This window comes from Eumetopias jubatus, unplaced genomic scaffold, assembly GCF_037043125.1.
Source record: "Eumetopias jubatus isolate StellerSeaLion01/CBP00866 unplaced genomic scaffold, mEumJub1_p1.0 scaffold_16, whole genome shotgun sequence".
NCBI classification, from domain to species: Eukaryota; Metazoa; Chordata; class Mammalia; order Carnivora; family Otariidae; genus Eumetopias; species Eumetopias jubatus.
This window is the reverse complement of record NW_028274822.1, coordinates 85991827-86005897: the sequence shown is the minus strand read 5'-3', so window position 1 is coordinate 86005897 and position 14071 is coordinate 85991827. Positions and strand designations below refer to the sequence as shown.

The 14071-nt window shown below is 48.8% G+C and overlaps 1 protein-coding gene across 6 annotated transcripts in view; it reads left to right on the top strand.

Annotated features, from left to right (window-relative positions):
* The window catches only part of CAMKK2 (calcium/calmodulin dependent protein kinase kinase 2), a 47342-nt gene that overhangs the window by 15465 nt on the left and 17806 nt on the right, over nt 1–14071 (top strand). For 5 of the 6 annotated variants that reach the window (XM_088019576.1, XM_088019578.1, XM_028116408.2 and 2 more), the window contains 6 exons: nt 168–667; nt 5021–5068; nt 5749–5802; nt 6514–6565; nt 6922–7055; nt 10426–10462. In XM_088019576.1, coding sequence (XP_087875702.1) covers nt 209–667; nt 5021–5068; nt 5749–5802; nt 6514–6565; nt 6922–7055; nt 10426–10462 — 784 coding nt within the window. In that variant the 5' untranslated portion in view covers nt 168–208. The remainder of the gene's footprint in view (nt 1–167; nt 668–5020; nt 5069–5748; nt 5803–6513; nt 6566–6921; nt 7056–10425; nt 10463–14071) is intronic. The other variant, XM_088019577.1, reaches the window with a different exon arrangement.

Below are 14071 nucleotides of genomic sequence, written 5' to 3'. Positions count from 1 at the left end.
AGTGTGGAGTAGGCTCTTCTGTATAGACTTAAGATCATGTCACATGTTTTGCAAGATTTTTTAAGGCTGTCCACTGGAGGCGGGAAGGAGGTTCCCGCGGCGCCCGGGGGCAGCCCGCTTCCCCTGCCCTGCTCGCAGCGGGCGGCTGACCCTTCCTCTCTCCGCAGGTGGCCCTGCTGCCGGATGGGAGTGCCCGGGCGCGCGCACCATGTCATCATGCGTCTCTAGCCAGCCCAGCAGCGACCCGGCCGCCCTCCAGGATGAGCTGGGGGGCGGCGGCGGCAGCGGCAGCGGCAGCGAAGGCCAGAAGCCCTGTGAGGCCCTGCAGGGCCTCTCATCCCTGAGCATCCGCCTGGGCATGGAGTCCTTCATCGTGGTCACCGAGTGTGAGCCGGGCTGCGCAGTGGACCGCGGCCCGGCCCGGGACCGGCCCCTGGAGGCCGATGGCCGAGAGGGGCCCCTCGACGCCTCCGCCTCCGAGCCCCAGGCCCGGCCCCAGCTGTGCAGTCGCAAGCTCTCCCTGCAGGAGCGGTCCCAGCTGGACGCGAACGGACGCTGCGTCTACGCGGCCCTGCCCCACTCGCCGGTGGGCTCCCCGCAGTCCTCGCCGCGGTTGCCCCGGCGGCCCACCGTGGAGTCCCACCACGTCTCCATCACTGGCATGCAGGTGTGTGAGCTGGCCGAGCCCGCGCGGTCCTCTGTTAGGTGGCGTCCATTTGGGACGTGACCCCAGGAAACCCAGGTGGGGGTGGGAAGTGTGGGTGGAAGAGAAGGAGGTCAGCAAGGGTGCCCGAGGGAACTGGTTGCCGCCATGCGCAACTGACTGGGGCTCCATCTCTGGGGAACCCTGTTTGACAGTGTAGAAAGTCCTGTACCTCAAGAGTTATCTGGCCCGAGGGCCAAGGGAGCTGGGCCTTTCATACCAACTCCTGGCAATTGCTGGTGGGGCTTCTGGGAGCAGGTGATCTGCCCTGAGAGTGGGCACAGCAGCTCTGGGGCCACAGAGAACGTCCAGCGGAGATGTAGGCACTGGTGGATGGAGTTGTGCTGGGGCTGGCGGTCAGTGAGAAGCCTCCTGGCCCAGCAGCAGGGCACCAGGCCGACTCTCAGCACCTGGTGTGTATTTCTCATTTGATCCTTGCTGAAAACTTCTGGGAGGTAGGTTAGAACTCAGAGCCCCACTAGGGCACACTGGGCCTGAGTGATCTGCCCCTGCCCCCTCTCCCGCCCCATCTCCAGCCTTTCTGCTGCCGGCTAACAGGGCTCCATCCACGTTGCCTTCTTTGTATTCCTCAGATATTCACGCTCATTCCCTCCATTAGGCCTTTACCCCCTGCTGTCCTCTTTGCTTGGACCCCCCCTTCCCGCCCCCTTGTCTTTGCAGGGCTGTCTCCCCCTGACAGCCAAGTTTCAACTCAAATGTCTCCTCCTCTGAAGGGCCTCTCAGACCACCTTCTGTAAGCAGCCTCAGCCCCCAGCCCCCTCCCCTGTCACCCTGTTGATGCGACACTCATCACCATCTGATTATCTGTGTGTCTGTTGAGTTGTTTTTGGCCTGTCTCCCCAGCTAGAATGTAAGCTCAGAAGGAACAGTCCTGTCCACCATCATGTTCCCAGCACCCAGTGCACATAGTAGGAACACAAAAATATTTGTTGAAGGAATGAATGAATTTAATTGGGAGAAGTATGGATATCGAGAATGGCTTTCTAAAGGGGCCGGTATTTAACTATATTTTGAGGGCTAGGTAGGATTTTCATAATTGGAGATGGGTACACACAGAGAGTTCACTGCAGGGGAATGCACAGCGTGAGCAAAGGCCCAGGGGTAGAAGTCAGGATGTGGGGGGAAGGGCAGTCAAGGGTAGGGCCCATGTAGGGAGCACTGTGGCAACAGGGCTAGAGGGAGAGTTTGGGTTTATTTCATTTAGAGTTGAGTCAGCCTAGAGAAATTGAGACACACTGCCCTTCACCACAGAAGTGGCTTTAACACAGTAGGGCTTATTTATCATGTAAAATAAATCTGGAGGTAGGCATTTGGGACCTGTGTGGTTGTCCTGTTGTTGTTGTTGTCCTTAAAACCTCATGGTCTCAAGATGGCTGCTGTGACTGTAGCCCTCACAGCTTCATTCCAGACAGGAAGAAGGAATGGGGAAGAAGAGCAAAAGTCATCTGCTGTCTAAGTCAGTCCTTTTTCCTGGAAACTCTACCCAATAACTTCTGCCTACTCCTGCTACCCAGAACATAGATAGGGTGGCCACCCCTAGCTGTAAGAGAGCCTGGGAAATTCGGTTTTCCAGCCTGGGACATTGCCACCCAGCTATCCATTTATAAGGAAGAAAGGGGAGCCTGGTATTTGGTTGGCAACTAGGTGACTCTGCCAAGGTCAGAGGAATGGAGTCAGGACTTGACCCTGGAAGCATCAGGGCCTGATGGGATCAGAGTGGAATCTGGAAGATGAATTCAGCAGCATTTGGGGCTTAGATTAGGGGCAGCGAGACCCCTTAGGACAGCTCTGCAGGGCCCCACTTCAGCCTGTCACATCCCTCTAGGACTTATGGGAATAAAATCAACACTGGAAAGAAACAGAGGAAGCAACCTAAAATGTCCCCTGGTGAAGGGAGGGCTCTGTGAGCCGAGGAGTGCTATACAGCAGGTCAAAAGACGCAGGTACACTCTGACATGTAACTGTCTCCAGTGACGTTGAGAGGGAAATGACCTAGTGTGACATCATTTTTGCCTCCCCAAACCCCATCCCAAAACGATGCTCTGTATTTTCAACAGGTGCATGTATGCGTGCATTTACATAGAGAAAGGCCTGGAAGTTTATGCACCAAACCGATGTCAAGGTTCGGGGAAAGGGTTAGAATTGGGTTGGGGGGGTTCAAGGGAAGTGTTGGGCTTATCTGTAACACTGGAAGTGTTATTTTCTATCATGTTTCTTTTCCCAGTTTTACTTCTTTTATCACCTAACATTTCCTCCCTAATATGTTGAGGTATAATTGAAGTAAAACAAAGTGCACATATTTCAAGTGTACAATATGATCAGTGCTGATACATGCATACGTCTGTGAAACCATCGCCCCAGTCAAGATCACAAACCTTCCCCGCACACCCGACGACACATCCTCCCCCTTCTTCCCCTTTCCCAGGTAACTGTTGACCTGCTTTTTATTTTTTTTTAATTTTTTTTTTTTTAAGATTTTATTTATTTATTTGAGAGAGAGAGAATGAGAGATAGAGAGCACGAGAGGGAAGAGGGTCAGAGGGAGAAGCAGACTCCCCGCCGAGCAGGGAGCCCGATGCGGGACTCGATCCCGGGACTCCAGGATCATGACCTGAGCCGAAGGCAGTCGCTTAACCAACTGAGCCACCCAGGCGCCCCGTTGACCTGCTTTTTAGCATTGTAGATTAGTTTGCAAGTTCAAGAACTTTATGTAAGTGGAATGATCTAGTATGTACTCTTTTTTGGGCTTAGCTTCTTTGACGGCATGATGATTTCGAGATTTGTCCGTGTTGTTGCATGCTTCCTTTTTATGGCTAACTAGCACTCCATTGTCTGCGATGGACCACTGTTTGTTGACCACTGTTTATCTGTCAGTGGGTGTTTGAGTTGTTTCGACTTATTACACATGACGCTCTTTGGAACATTTGTCTGTGAGTCTTTGCACGGACATGAGTTTTCACACCTCTTAGATGAACAGCTAGGAGCAGAATGGCTATGTCCTGGAGGAGGTGTTTAAGAAACTGCCCAACTGTTTTCCGAAGAGACTGCACCATTTTCAATTCCTACCAGCGGTGTGCAAAGCTTCTCCATGCCCTACATTATTCCTGCAACACTTGGTATGGTCAGTCTTGGATTTTAGCCAAGCTAATGGGTGTGGTTTTAATTTACATTTCCCCCATGATTCATGATGTTGAGCCTCCTTTTTTATTTTGAGCCTCTTTTCATGTGCTTACTGATCATTTGTATATCTTCTTTTTTTAAGATGAGGGTGTTGTTATTAATGAGTTATAAGAGTTCTTTATCTGTCTGAATGCCAGTCTGATGTGTTGCAAATAGTTTCTCTCAGGCTGTGGCTTGTCTTTTGTTTCCTTAATAGTGAGTGTCTGAAAGAGCAAAAGTTTTTTTTTTTTTCCAAAGAGCAAAGGTTTTAATTTTGATGAAATCCAGTTTATCACTTGTTGCCTTTTATATCTTGTACTTTTGTACAAAAAGATCCTTTGAGAAACCGTTAAGAAACCATTGTCAGGGCGCCTGGGTGGCTCAGTTGGTTGGGCGACTGCCTTCGGCTCGGGTCATGGTCCTGGAGTCCCGGGATCGAGTCCAGCTTGGGGCTTCCTGCTCGGCGGGGAGTCTGCTTCTCCCTCTGACCCTCTTCCCTCTCATGCTTTCTAGCTCTCATTCTCTCTCTCTCTCAAATAAATAAATAAAATCTTTAAAAAAAAAAGAAAAAAAACCATTGTCAGCCTCACGGTCACTCAGATATTCTCTACTTTATGTCACTGTATGTTTTTACAGGACAGCATAGTCCTTAGCTAGGATTACTTGTTTAATTTAAAATCAACATTTTGGGAACACCTCTTAAAAATGGGTATTAAGGGGGTGCCTGGGTGGCTCAGATGGTTAAGCATCTGTCTTCGGCTCAGGTCATGATCCCAGGGTCCTGGGATCGAGCCCCACATCAGGCTCCCTGTTGAACGGAGAGCCTGCTTCTCCCTCTCCCTCTCCCTCTGCCTGCTGCTTCCCCTGCTTGTACACTCTCTCTCTCTGTCAAAAATAAATAAAATCTTTAAAAAAATGGGTATTAAAAGAGTACATACTGTATGATCACCTTTTTGCAATTTACAAAAACTCGGCTGTTAGAAGTCAGGGTAGTGGTCACCCTGGGAGATGCTTCTAGGGCGCTGGGAAAATTCTCTTTCCTGATTTGGGTCCTGGTTCATGTGTTTGTTTTGTGAAAAACGTATTGAGCTGCAAACTTACAATTCATATACGGTGTGTTTCTACTTAACTTTCCAGGATTGCGTACAGCTGAATCAGTACACACTGAAGGATGAAATTGGAAAGGTAAATATCCCAGGACCCAGGCTGGTTTTCTACATCTACCAAGAATGTCTCAGATACAGTGGAGGGAGCCCGCTAGAGCTGGGAGTTGGAAGAAGTCCTTGGAGGCGAGATTGTGGGGGAGGGTTTTGTCGTCAGTGGTCCATCTGGTTTATTTTCTTTCTACATCATAATATTAATGTGTTTCCACAAAAGCTCAGACAGCTTCGAGGGAATTCCATAACACCAACATTAGTGTTTCCCCCCCCCCCCCGCCTAAGGTGCTCTCACATCTGTTTTTGCTTTTATTTCAGCCAACAGGCAATATCTTTGCAGGGGTCAAAAACTCAAATGCCAATAGAAAGCAAATGAGTAATATAAATGAGCAAAGCATGCTAGGTCTAAGGCAGTAGGGAGTGGTGAGGACTGTGACAAACTGTTAACATGTAGAAATGATTATGGGTCCATATGGACAGGTCGGATTTTTTTCAAAAGAAGCTGAGATTTTAGATTTTACATCTGATCTTTCTGTTTTTAAATGTTGGCAACTAATTCAAACTTTCTAAAAACTGCAGATGCAATAAAATGTAATCCCAGAGCAGATTTGGCCATTTGGCTACTGGTTTGCAGCCCCTGTATTAGGGTCCTCATTTTGCAGATTGTAACTTCTGGATAGTATGTCATGGGCATCTCCCTTTATCCAGGGCTCCTATGGTGTGGTCAAGTTGGCCTACAATGAAAATGACAATACCTATTACGTAAGTGTCCATGTCCCCTTCCCCGCCCTCACCGTTGTCCAAAGCAAAAGCCGCCTTTCCAGAACTTGGTTTCCTGGAAGATTTTCTTCGCTGTTGTCTCATTTTATTCTTAGGTCATTTCATTTTGTGCATTAGGAAGGAAGTGGTGTTGCCATTATGTGGATGTGGAAATGGGGAGGCAAAGTGATTGGCTCAGAAAGAAAATGGGTAAATTCAGTAAATGTCTCATAGCCTTACTCTGGGCTACCATTTCTACATCCTTCATAGCACCAAGAACCAGGTGGTAGTGAGACAAATTGCCCTTGTAGCTGAGGCTTTGGGGTCAGTCCAGTGTGGGTTCAAATTCTGGCTCTCTCATTTGCCAACTGTGTGTCCTTGGCCAAGTGACATAACACCTGAGCCTCAGTTTCCCCGTGTGTAGAACAGCCTGTCCTCCGTCACTCTAGCTCACTAGTGTCTTGGTTCACTTGTATCGCGTCCCAAGGCTTGTGGTCCCAGCTGGGAAAGAGGACCAGGAACCTCAGAAGCACCCTCAGGGCTGGGGGGACCCTGGCAGTCCAGCCCTCAGGCCACCCGCAGCTGCTTGACCCACTCCGATGACAAAGCACTCACTGCACTGCCCTGAGGCCGCCAGGGAGCCAAGAGTGGAGGGAACTCTCCCTCCTCCTTCCTCTCCATTTTAACCGAGGTGTGGGGTCTTTTCTCCCATAGGCGATGAAGGTGCTGTCCAAAAAGAAGCTGATCCGACAGGCGGGCTTTCCACGTGAGTTTGGTGGACCAGGCCTTTGTTCTTAGGTGCAGGGCTGGGGCACGACAGAGAAGATCTCACTGAATGGTGTCCCCTGCAGAGTGCCCGGGTAGAGGCCTCAAAGACTCCTGTCACTATGGCCTGGGGTATGGCGTGGGAAGGAGGGGACAGAAAGTTGAGCGAGGGGGCTGGGTCTCCAGCCTCACTGATTTTCAGCAGCAGAAGAGACAGATGAGAGGAGCAAGCTACTTACGGCCCCTGGTGGCATCAGCCACTCTAGCCCTGCCGAGTCCCCCTCACTTGGATTGCCCCCCCATTTGCAGAGGAAAAGCTTTTTGCCCTGACTCTGGGATGGTCTGTGTCTCCTCCAGGTCGCCCCCCGCCCCGAGGCACCCGGCCAGCCCCTGGGGGCTGCATCCAGCCTAGGGGCCCCATTGAGCAGGTGTACCAGGAAATCGCCATCCTCAAGAAGCTAGACCACCCCAATGTGGTGAAGCTGGTGGAGGTGAGCTAGGGGGACAGGGAGGAGGGAGGGAAGAATGGTGATTGTCCAGGCCCAGCTCTCTTACGACCCAAACGCTGCACCACCGGTTTCTAGGGAGAGCCATACCATGTTAAACAGCTGTTGCAGAGCGAAGTAGTATTTATTGCTCCAGGTTTCTTCACCCCTGTTCTTTCATGTTATTCTCACCCTTCCCTAAGACTATTTATTATTCCCATTTTACAGATAAAGAAATTGAAGGTCAGACGGATACCGAGACTTGCCCTTTATCCATTTTTGTCTTTGGAGCTGGTTCTCTTTCTCTTATATATATATATATATATACATATATATATATATATATATATATATATATGGTTTTAGCTCAAAAGCAGACATATGCATGTAAACAAATGGGCATGGCTGTGTTCTAATAAAACTTTATTTACAAAAAAACAGGCAGAGGGCCAGATTTGGCTTGCATGCTATATTTGCCATCCCCTGTTCTAGATCAGCAGTTCTTACAGTTTTTGGTCTCAGGATTCCTTTATGTCCTTCAAAATTATTGAAGGCCCCAAAAAAGTTTTGCGTATGTGGGTTATATTTATTATTTGCCATATTAAGATTTAAAACTGAGAAGTTTAAAAATTATTTATTAATTCATTTAAAAACAACAACAATTGGGCGCCTGGGTGGCTCAGTCGTTGGGCGTCTGCCTTCGGCTTGGGTAATGATCCCAGGGTCCTAGGATCGAGCCCTGCATCGGGCTCCCTGCTCTGAGGGAGGCCTGTTTCTCCCTCTCCCACTCCCCCTGCTTGTGTTCCCTCTCTCGTTGTGTCTCTCTCTGTCAAATAAATAAATAAAATCTTTAAAAACAACAACAACAACAATCCCATTATATAACAATATATTTTTATGAAAAATAAGTATATTTTCTGAAAAAATTTTAAGAAGAGTGGCGTTTTACATTTTATTTTTTTAAAAAATATTTATTTATTTATTTATTTATTTTAGAGAGAGGTAGAGAGGGAGCATGGTGGGGAGGAACAGAGGGAGAGGGAGAGACAGTCCCAAGCATACTCTGCGATGAGTGCGGAGTCCGACACAGGGCTCGATTCCAGGATCCTGAGATCATGACCTGAGCCGAAACCAGGAGTCGGATGCTTAACGGACTGTGCCACCCAGGCGCCCTGGCATTTTACATCTTTGCAAATTTTTGTTGTTGTTGACGTCTGGCTTAATAGAAGATGATTGGATTCTCATATCTGCGCTTGCATTCAGCTGTGGTGATTTTGCATGCCATGTGGTTTCTCGTTTCTCTACTAGTAGAGAATGCGAGTAGAAAGGGCAAATATTATCTTAGTTTTATTTATTTTATTTTATCACTTTTTTAAATAAGATTTTAATTTATTTTTTATTTATTTATTTTAGTTTTTTAGATTTTATTTATTTCAGACAGAGAGAGAAAGAGAGAGAGAGAGCACGAGCTGGGCAGGGGAAGGGCAGAGAGAGAAGCAGGCTCCCGGCTGAAGAGGGAGCCCGATGCGGGGCTTGATCCCAGGACCCTGGGATCACAACCTGAGCCAAAGGCAGATGCTTAACCAATTGAGCCACCCAGGCGCCCCAATTAAGATTTTATTTTTATTTATTTGAGAGAGAGATACCAAGAGAGCATGAGCAGGGAGGAGAGGGAGAAACCGGCTCCCTGCTGATCAGGGAGCCGGACGCCGGGCTCGATCCCAGGACCAAGGGACCATAACCTGAGCCAAAGGCAGACGCTTAAACGACTGAGCTACCCAGTGCTCCTTATCTTAGTTTTAGTGTGAAAATCGTTTTGACCTCATGATTTCCCTGAAAGCATCTTGGGGATCTCTAGAAGTCCCCAAACTACATTTGGAGCACCTCCGGCCTAGATGACAGGACTTGTAAATGGCATGTGATAAAGTACGTAATTGGATGGGTGTTCGTGGTGCTGCAGGAGCATGGAGTGCCAGCAGCCAGCCAGCCCAAACAGCTGAGGAAGGCTTTTCAGGGAAAGGATGTTTGAGATGACCCTGGTTGTTCCCTGATGGAGGTAACAGGGAAAGGACAGAGAAGGGCATTGCAGAGGAAGGAACAGCATGTGCAAAGGGCCGGTGTCCTCTGTTTGGGGGTGCACTCCTGCCTTTGGTGGGTGTGAGGGTTAGTAGCCATGCCCTCCTGGGGCTTTTCAGGTGTGGGCTCTAGGTAGGCCATGCCCTGGGTCCGACTCCCCCGACAGGGCAGGGCTTAGGGCTCCAGGTGGGAGCCTAGGGTGCATCTCTTTCTCAGGGCTCTTGTCCTGTGGATCTTGGTTGACTGGGGAAGGTGAGCATGATGTGGGAAGAGGCAGGAGGAGCAGTCTAGCCAAGGAGAGAAGGAGAGGGATGGTGGCTGCAGGCTGCCTCCACCTGTCACACTGAGTTTCACAGTCTCAATTCGCTGATGGCTGGAGTCAGCCGTCTTAGAGGAAGCTCAAGGACACTTGGTTTAGCAAGTGGCCCTGGGTCCTGGCATGGTCTCCCTGGCCCCCACCGCCCTGTGGCATCTGACCTGTCCACCCAACAAGACTGGTGGCCGGCCTGCCTGTTGGACAGACCTCAGACATTCATCAGATGGACATGGACATTCATCAGGCATTTCCTGAGCACTGACTATGAGGCTTATCCTGTGCAGGGCACCGCAGAGGCAACCCAGGCGGGTACAGCCGTTTGCAGAGAGGGACAAGATACACATAAGTGACGAGCTGAAAGCAGGATGGCCGTGAGAAGAGAGCGAGGACATGCTGTGGCAGTTCCAGGCCGGGGGACGTCTTTTCTCACAGGGGCAGGAAGTCAGGGGGCGCTTCACGGAGGGGTCGGAAGAGCCCAGACAGGATTTGCATTTTCACCCTGAGGATCACTCCTCTGTCTCCTAGGAGACAGGTGGGATTCTTACTGAAACTGAGACATTTCCCAGGGAAGGAATTTAAAAAAAAGAAAATTTTTTTTTTTTTTTAAGTAATCTCTACTCTCAATGTGGGGCTCAAACTCACGACCCTGAGATCAAGAGTGGCTTGCTCGACTGACTAAGGCAGCCGGGCGCCCCCATTTCCCAGGGGAGGAATTTGCCCCTCCCTTTTGTAACCTCTTTTCTAGGTGTTTTGGACCCTTGAGGATTGGGCTAGAAGGTGCCTATTTTCCAGATGGCCGTTTGGATCACACACTCTGGGTTTTTTCCTGTGCCCTTCATCTTAACCAGGAAAACCAGTGGAAAGCACAGCCCTCCTGTTGGCAAATGCAGTCATGTGGATGCTGCCTCCCTGCTCATATCATTTCTCTCTCTTCCTCTCCCCTGCTCCTCATCTCCGGCCTGTTCCGTGTGGCTGTGCCAATAGGTGCTGGATGACCCCAATGAGGACCATCTGTACATGGGTAAGAGAGCCCTTGCCATCCGCCACCTTTGCTCAGGCAGCTGCACCTGCCAAACCCCGGGGTCCTCTTGAGCATTCCCTGTCCCTGGCTCCCCCGCCAAAGCTGGGCACCACAGTGAGTCACACGTGAGGCTGCAGCCCAGGTTTGGAGCAGGAGATGGAAGGGAGTGCTTGCTGAGACTTCTCTGGAGGTCCTGTTCATTCACTTGCAAATATTTATTGAGCACCTGCTAATGCTGAGCATGTTCTAGGCACTAAGGATGCAGTGGTGAGTGAGAAAGATGAGGCTCCCGCTCTTGTGAGGCTGACATTCTAGTCGGGGAAGACAGATAGTCAACAACTAAATAAATCAGTTAACTTCAGTAGATCCTCTGAAGAAGGTTAAATAGGATGACCTGAGAGAGAGGGATTGAGGGGCCACTTCACATATGAGGTGATGATTTGGCACCTGAATGTCAAAGACACAGTCCTGTTACATGTGGGGAAGAGCATTCCAGGCAAAGGGAACAGCAGGTGCAAAGGCTCTGAGGCTGGTGAGAGCTTAGCGTGTTTGAGAAAAATGTGGCTGCGACAGAGTAAACCAGGGAGAGGGGATGGGTAAGAGGATGGAGAGCCCGAGGCCGCGGGGGGGCGTCTGGAGCCTTGGAGGGCACTGCACAAAGAAATGGAGGGACTCAGGCATGTCCTCAGAGATTTGATTTTTTAAAAACTGGTGAGGACATGGGACAGCCCTCTGTCAGCTCTAAGCATAGGTACTGATGAAGGAAGGAAGGGCAGGACTAATTCAAATCTGGAGAGCAGACTGTTGGGCCCAGGAATGCATGATTGACAGGTCACATGTCCTTGCAATATGGCTTGGGTGGGCATTCAAATGAGCCTGTGCATTTCAAGTGAGTATAGATGACAGCCAGGAGGGGTATCGAGGTGAGGAGAGTGGGCACGAGCCCAGCCTGGAATCCAGAAGTCTCCTGGATGAGCACGGGGGATGATCCTTTTTGCACAAGGAGTGATTATATGGGGTCTGGTCTGAAAACAAGCTCAGAGCTCCCTTTCTCCTCACGTAGTTGCTATGGTTCAGTTCCGAGGAAGTGTTGCAGCTTAGGACATTTTATTTTTCATTTCCCCCTCCTCTTCCCTGCCCCAGGTTTTTATTATGACAAATGTTAAGCCTACAGAAAAGTTGAAAGAATAGTACAATGAGTATCTGTATACCTACCACCCAGATTCAACAGTTGTTAATTTTTTTGTCAGATTTGCTTTATCAGCCTAGCCACCCACCCATCCATTTCTGTATTTTTTTTGCTGAACTATCCAAAATGTAAAGTAGCAGACATCTTGACACTTCAGCCTCTGAATACTTCAGTGTGCATCTCACATAGGGACATTCTCCTGTGTGGTCACAGTACCATTATTACATCTGAAAAAGTTAATGCCAGTTCCCTAAGAGCATCTAAGGTGCACTCCATGTTCAAATTTTAGAACTCTTTCTTTGCCAGTTTGTTTGTAAATTTTAGAACTTATAAAATCTTCCTATAGAAACAATTTAGAGGCTACATAGTAAATCACATCAAATATGTTAACTTTATTTTTTTTAAGATTTTATTTTTTGAGAGGGAGCACGAGCAGGGGGAGGGTCAGAGAGAGGGAGAAGCAGACTCCCTGCTGAGCAGAGAGCCCGAAGGAAGTGGGGCTCGATCCCAGGACCCCAGGATCGTGACCTGAGCCAAAGGCAGACACTTAACTGACTGAGCCACCCAGGCGCCCCTACATAGGTTAACTTGAAAAAATTACATGAGAGGGGCGCCTGGGTGGCTGGCTGTTTTCAATCACTAATAGCTAGCTTCCTCCATGCTGACCAAGTTACCGAGCTTAGGAGGAAGCACAGAAATTTGTGAAGTAGCTCGTGGAAGTTAAGTCTTCCAGAACGAAGTTGGGATAGGCCAGAGCTGAAGGGACCAGCGCTCCTGCCTATGGAAACCTTCCCTTCAAGTGCTGTTGCTTTTTGCTTCTAACCACAGCCTGACGCCACGGCAGATCTGCCCTAACTTGGGTTTGCCCAACACTGGTTGATGAACCTGAAGATAGGGAGGGGCCTGAGGGAGTTATGTTCCTTTTCTGGTCTTTTTATCTGAGGAGCCGGCTCTTGTCTCTCAGCCACCTGAGCCCTTGGAGATCTTTGAAACCATCTTTCGGTTTCTTCTATAAGAAACTCCAATGTGGGTAGATGATTCTAGAACAACAGAGAGCACCAAAGTTATTCTTCACTTGATTTTGAAATTCACTGCATTTTTCACTTCCTATAGGATAGTTTCATGTTCCCAGTTATGTTTGTCCAAGCAGGACAAAATTAAAATAATTATTCAACATGACCCAGTAATTCTACTCTTAGGTAATATACCCCCCAAAACTGAAAACAGATATCCACACAAGTGCTTGTACGTGAATGTTCAGAGCAGCACTATTCACAATAGCCAAAACGTGGGAACAACCTGAATGTTCATTAGCTAATGACTGGATACGCAAAATGCGGCATATGCACACAGTGGACTAGTATTCAGCCATAAAAAGGGATGAAGTACTGATTGATGCTACAACATGAATGAACCTTGACAATATGATGCTAAGTGAAAAAGCCTGTCACAAAAGGTCACATAGTATATGATTCCATATACATGAAACGTCCAGAATAGGCAAATCCATAGAAAGAGAAATCAGGTCAGTGGGTGCCAGGGGCCTGGAGGGAAGGGACTGACTACTCATGGGCATGGGGTTTCTTTATGAGGGGGTGAAAATTTCTGGAACTAAGTAGAGGCATAGTCACACAGCATCATGAATGCTAAATGCCACTGAATTGTAAATTTTAAATTAGTTAATTTTATGTTAGGAAAATTTCACCTCAATTTTTAAAAATGCAAAGAACAAAACAAAAAAGCCCCAGCAACAACAACAGCAAAGCCCTGTGCATTCCCTGGACACAGCTTACCTAATACTTGGTGGTTTGCAGCAGGGATTCCCCGCAAGTAGAGGACTGGGAAGGAGCTGGCTTGGTGGGAGGCATTTGCAGGTCGAGCATGAATGTGAGTCAAGAAAGGCCCTGTTGAGTCGTGGGATGCGTTGGCCTTTGAGGTGGTGAGGAAATCTCCACCCCCACCTCTCGCTCCAAGTCTTGTTTTGGATCGAGAGTCACGGGAAAGAGTCTGAGGCCCAGCTGACCACAGAGCATAGAGGAGCTGGAAGAATCTACAAGCATTCTTGGTCTGTGGCCTGACACAGCCCAGCAGTGTGGAGGATGTGGGAGGGATGGTTGAAACATGTTCCTGTTGTTTCTTGAATCAAAACTTTCCTGGGGTTCCGAGGACCCCGAGGGCTCCTTCTTTGTGCCTAAGTAAACAGATGTCGGGTTGTGTCCCCATAGTCCTGTTCTTTGGCATCAGGCGACTCGGGACCTGGGTGTGACTAAGAGGACACAGTTTAGTATCAGTCATATCCCTGGCATCTCCAAGGTATGAGTGGAGAGAAGAAAGGAGCCCATGAGCCATCTCTGCCTGTCTCCTGTCTCCCTGCTTTGTTTTCCCTGGCCAGGCGGTCCTTGGCTGTTTTGAGGGCTAGA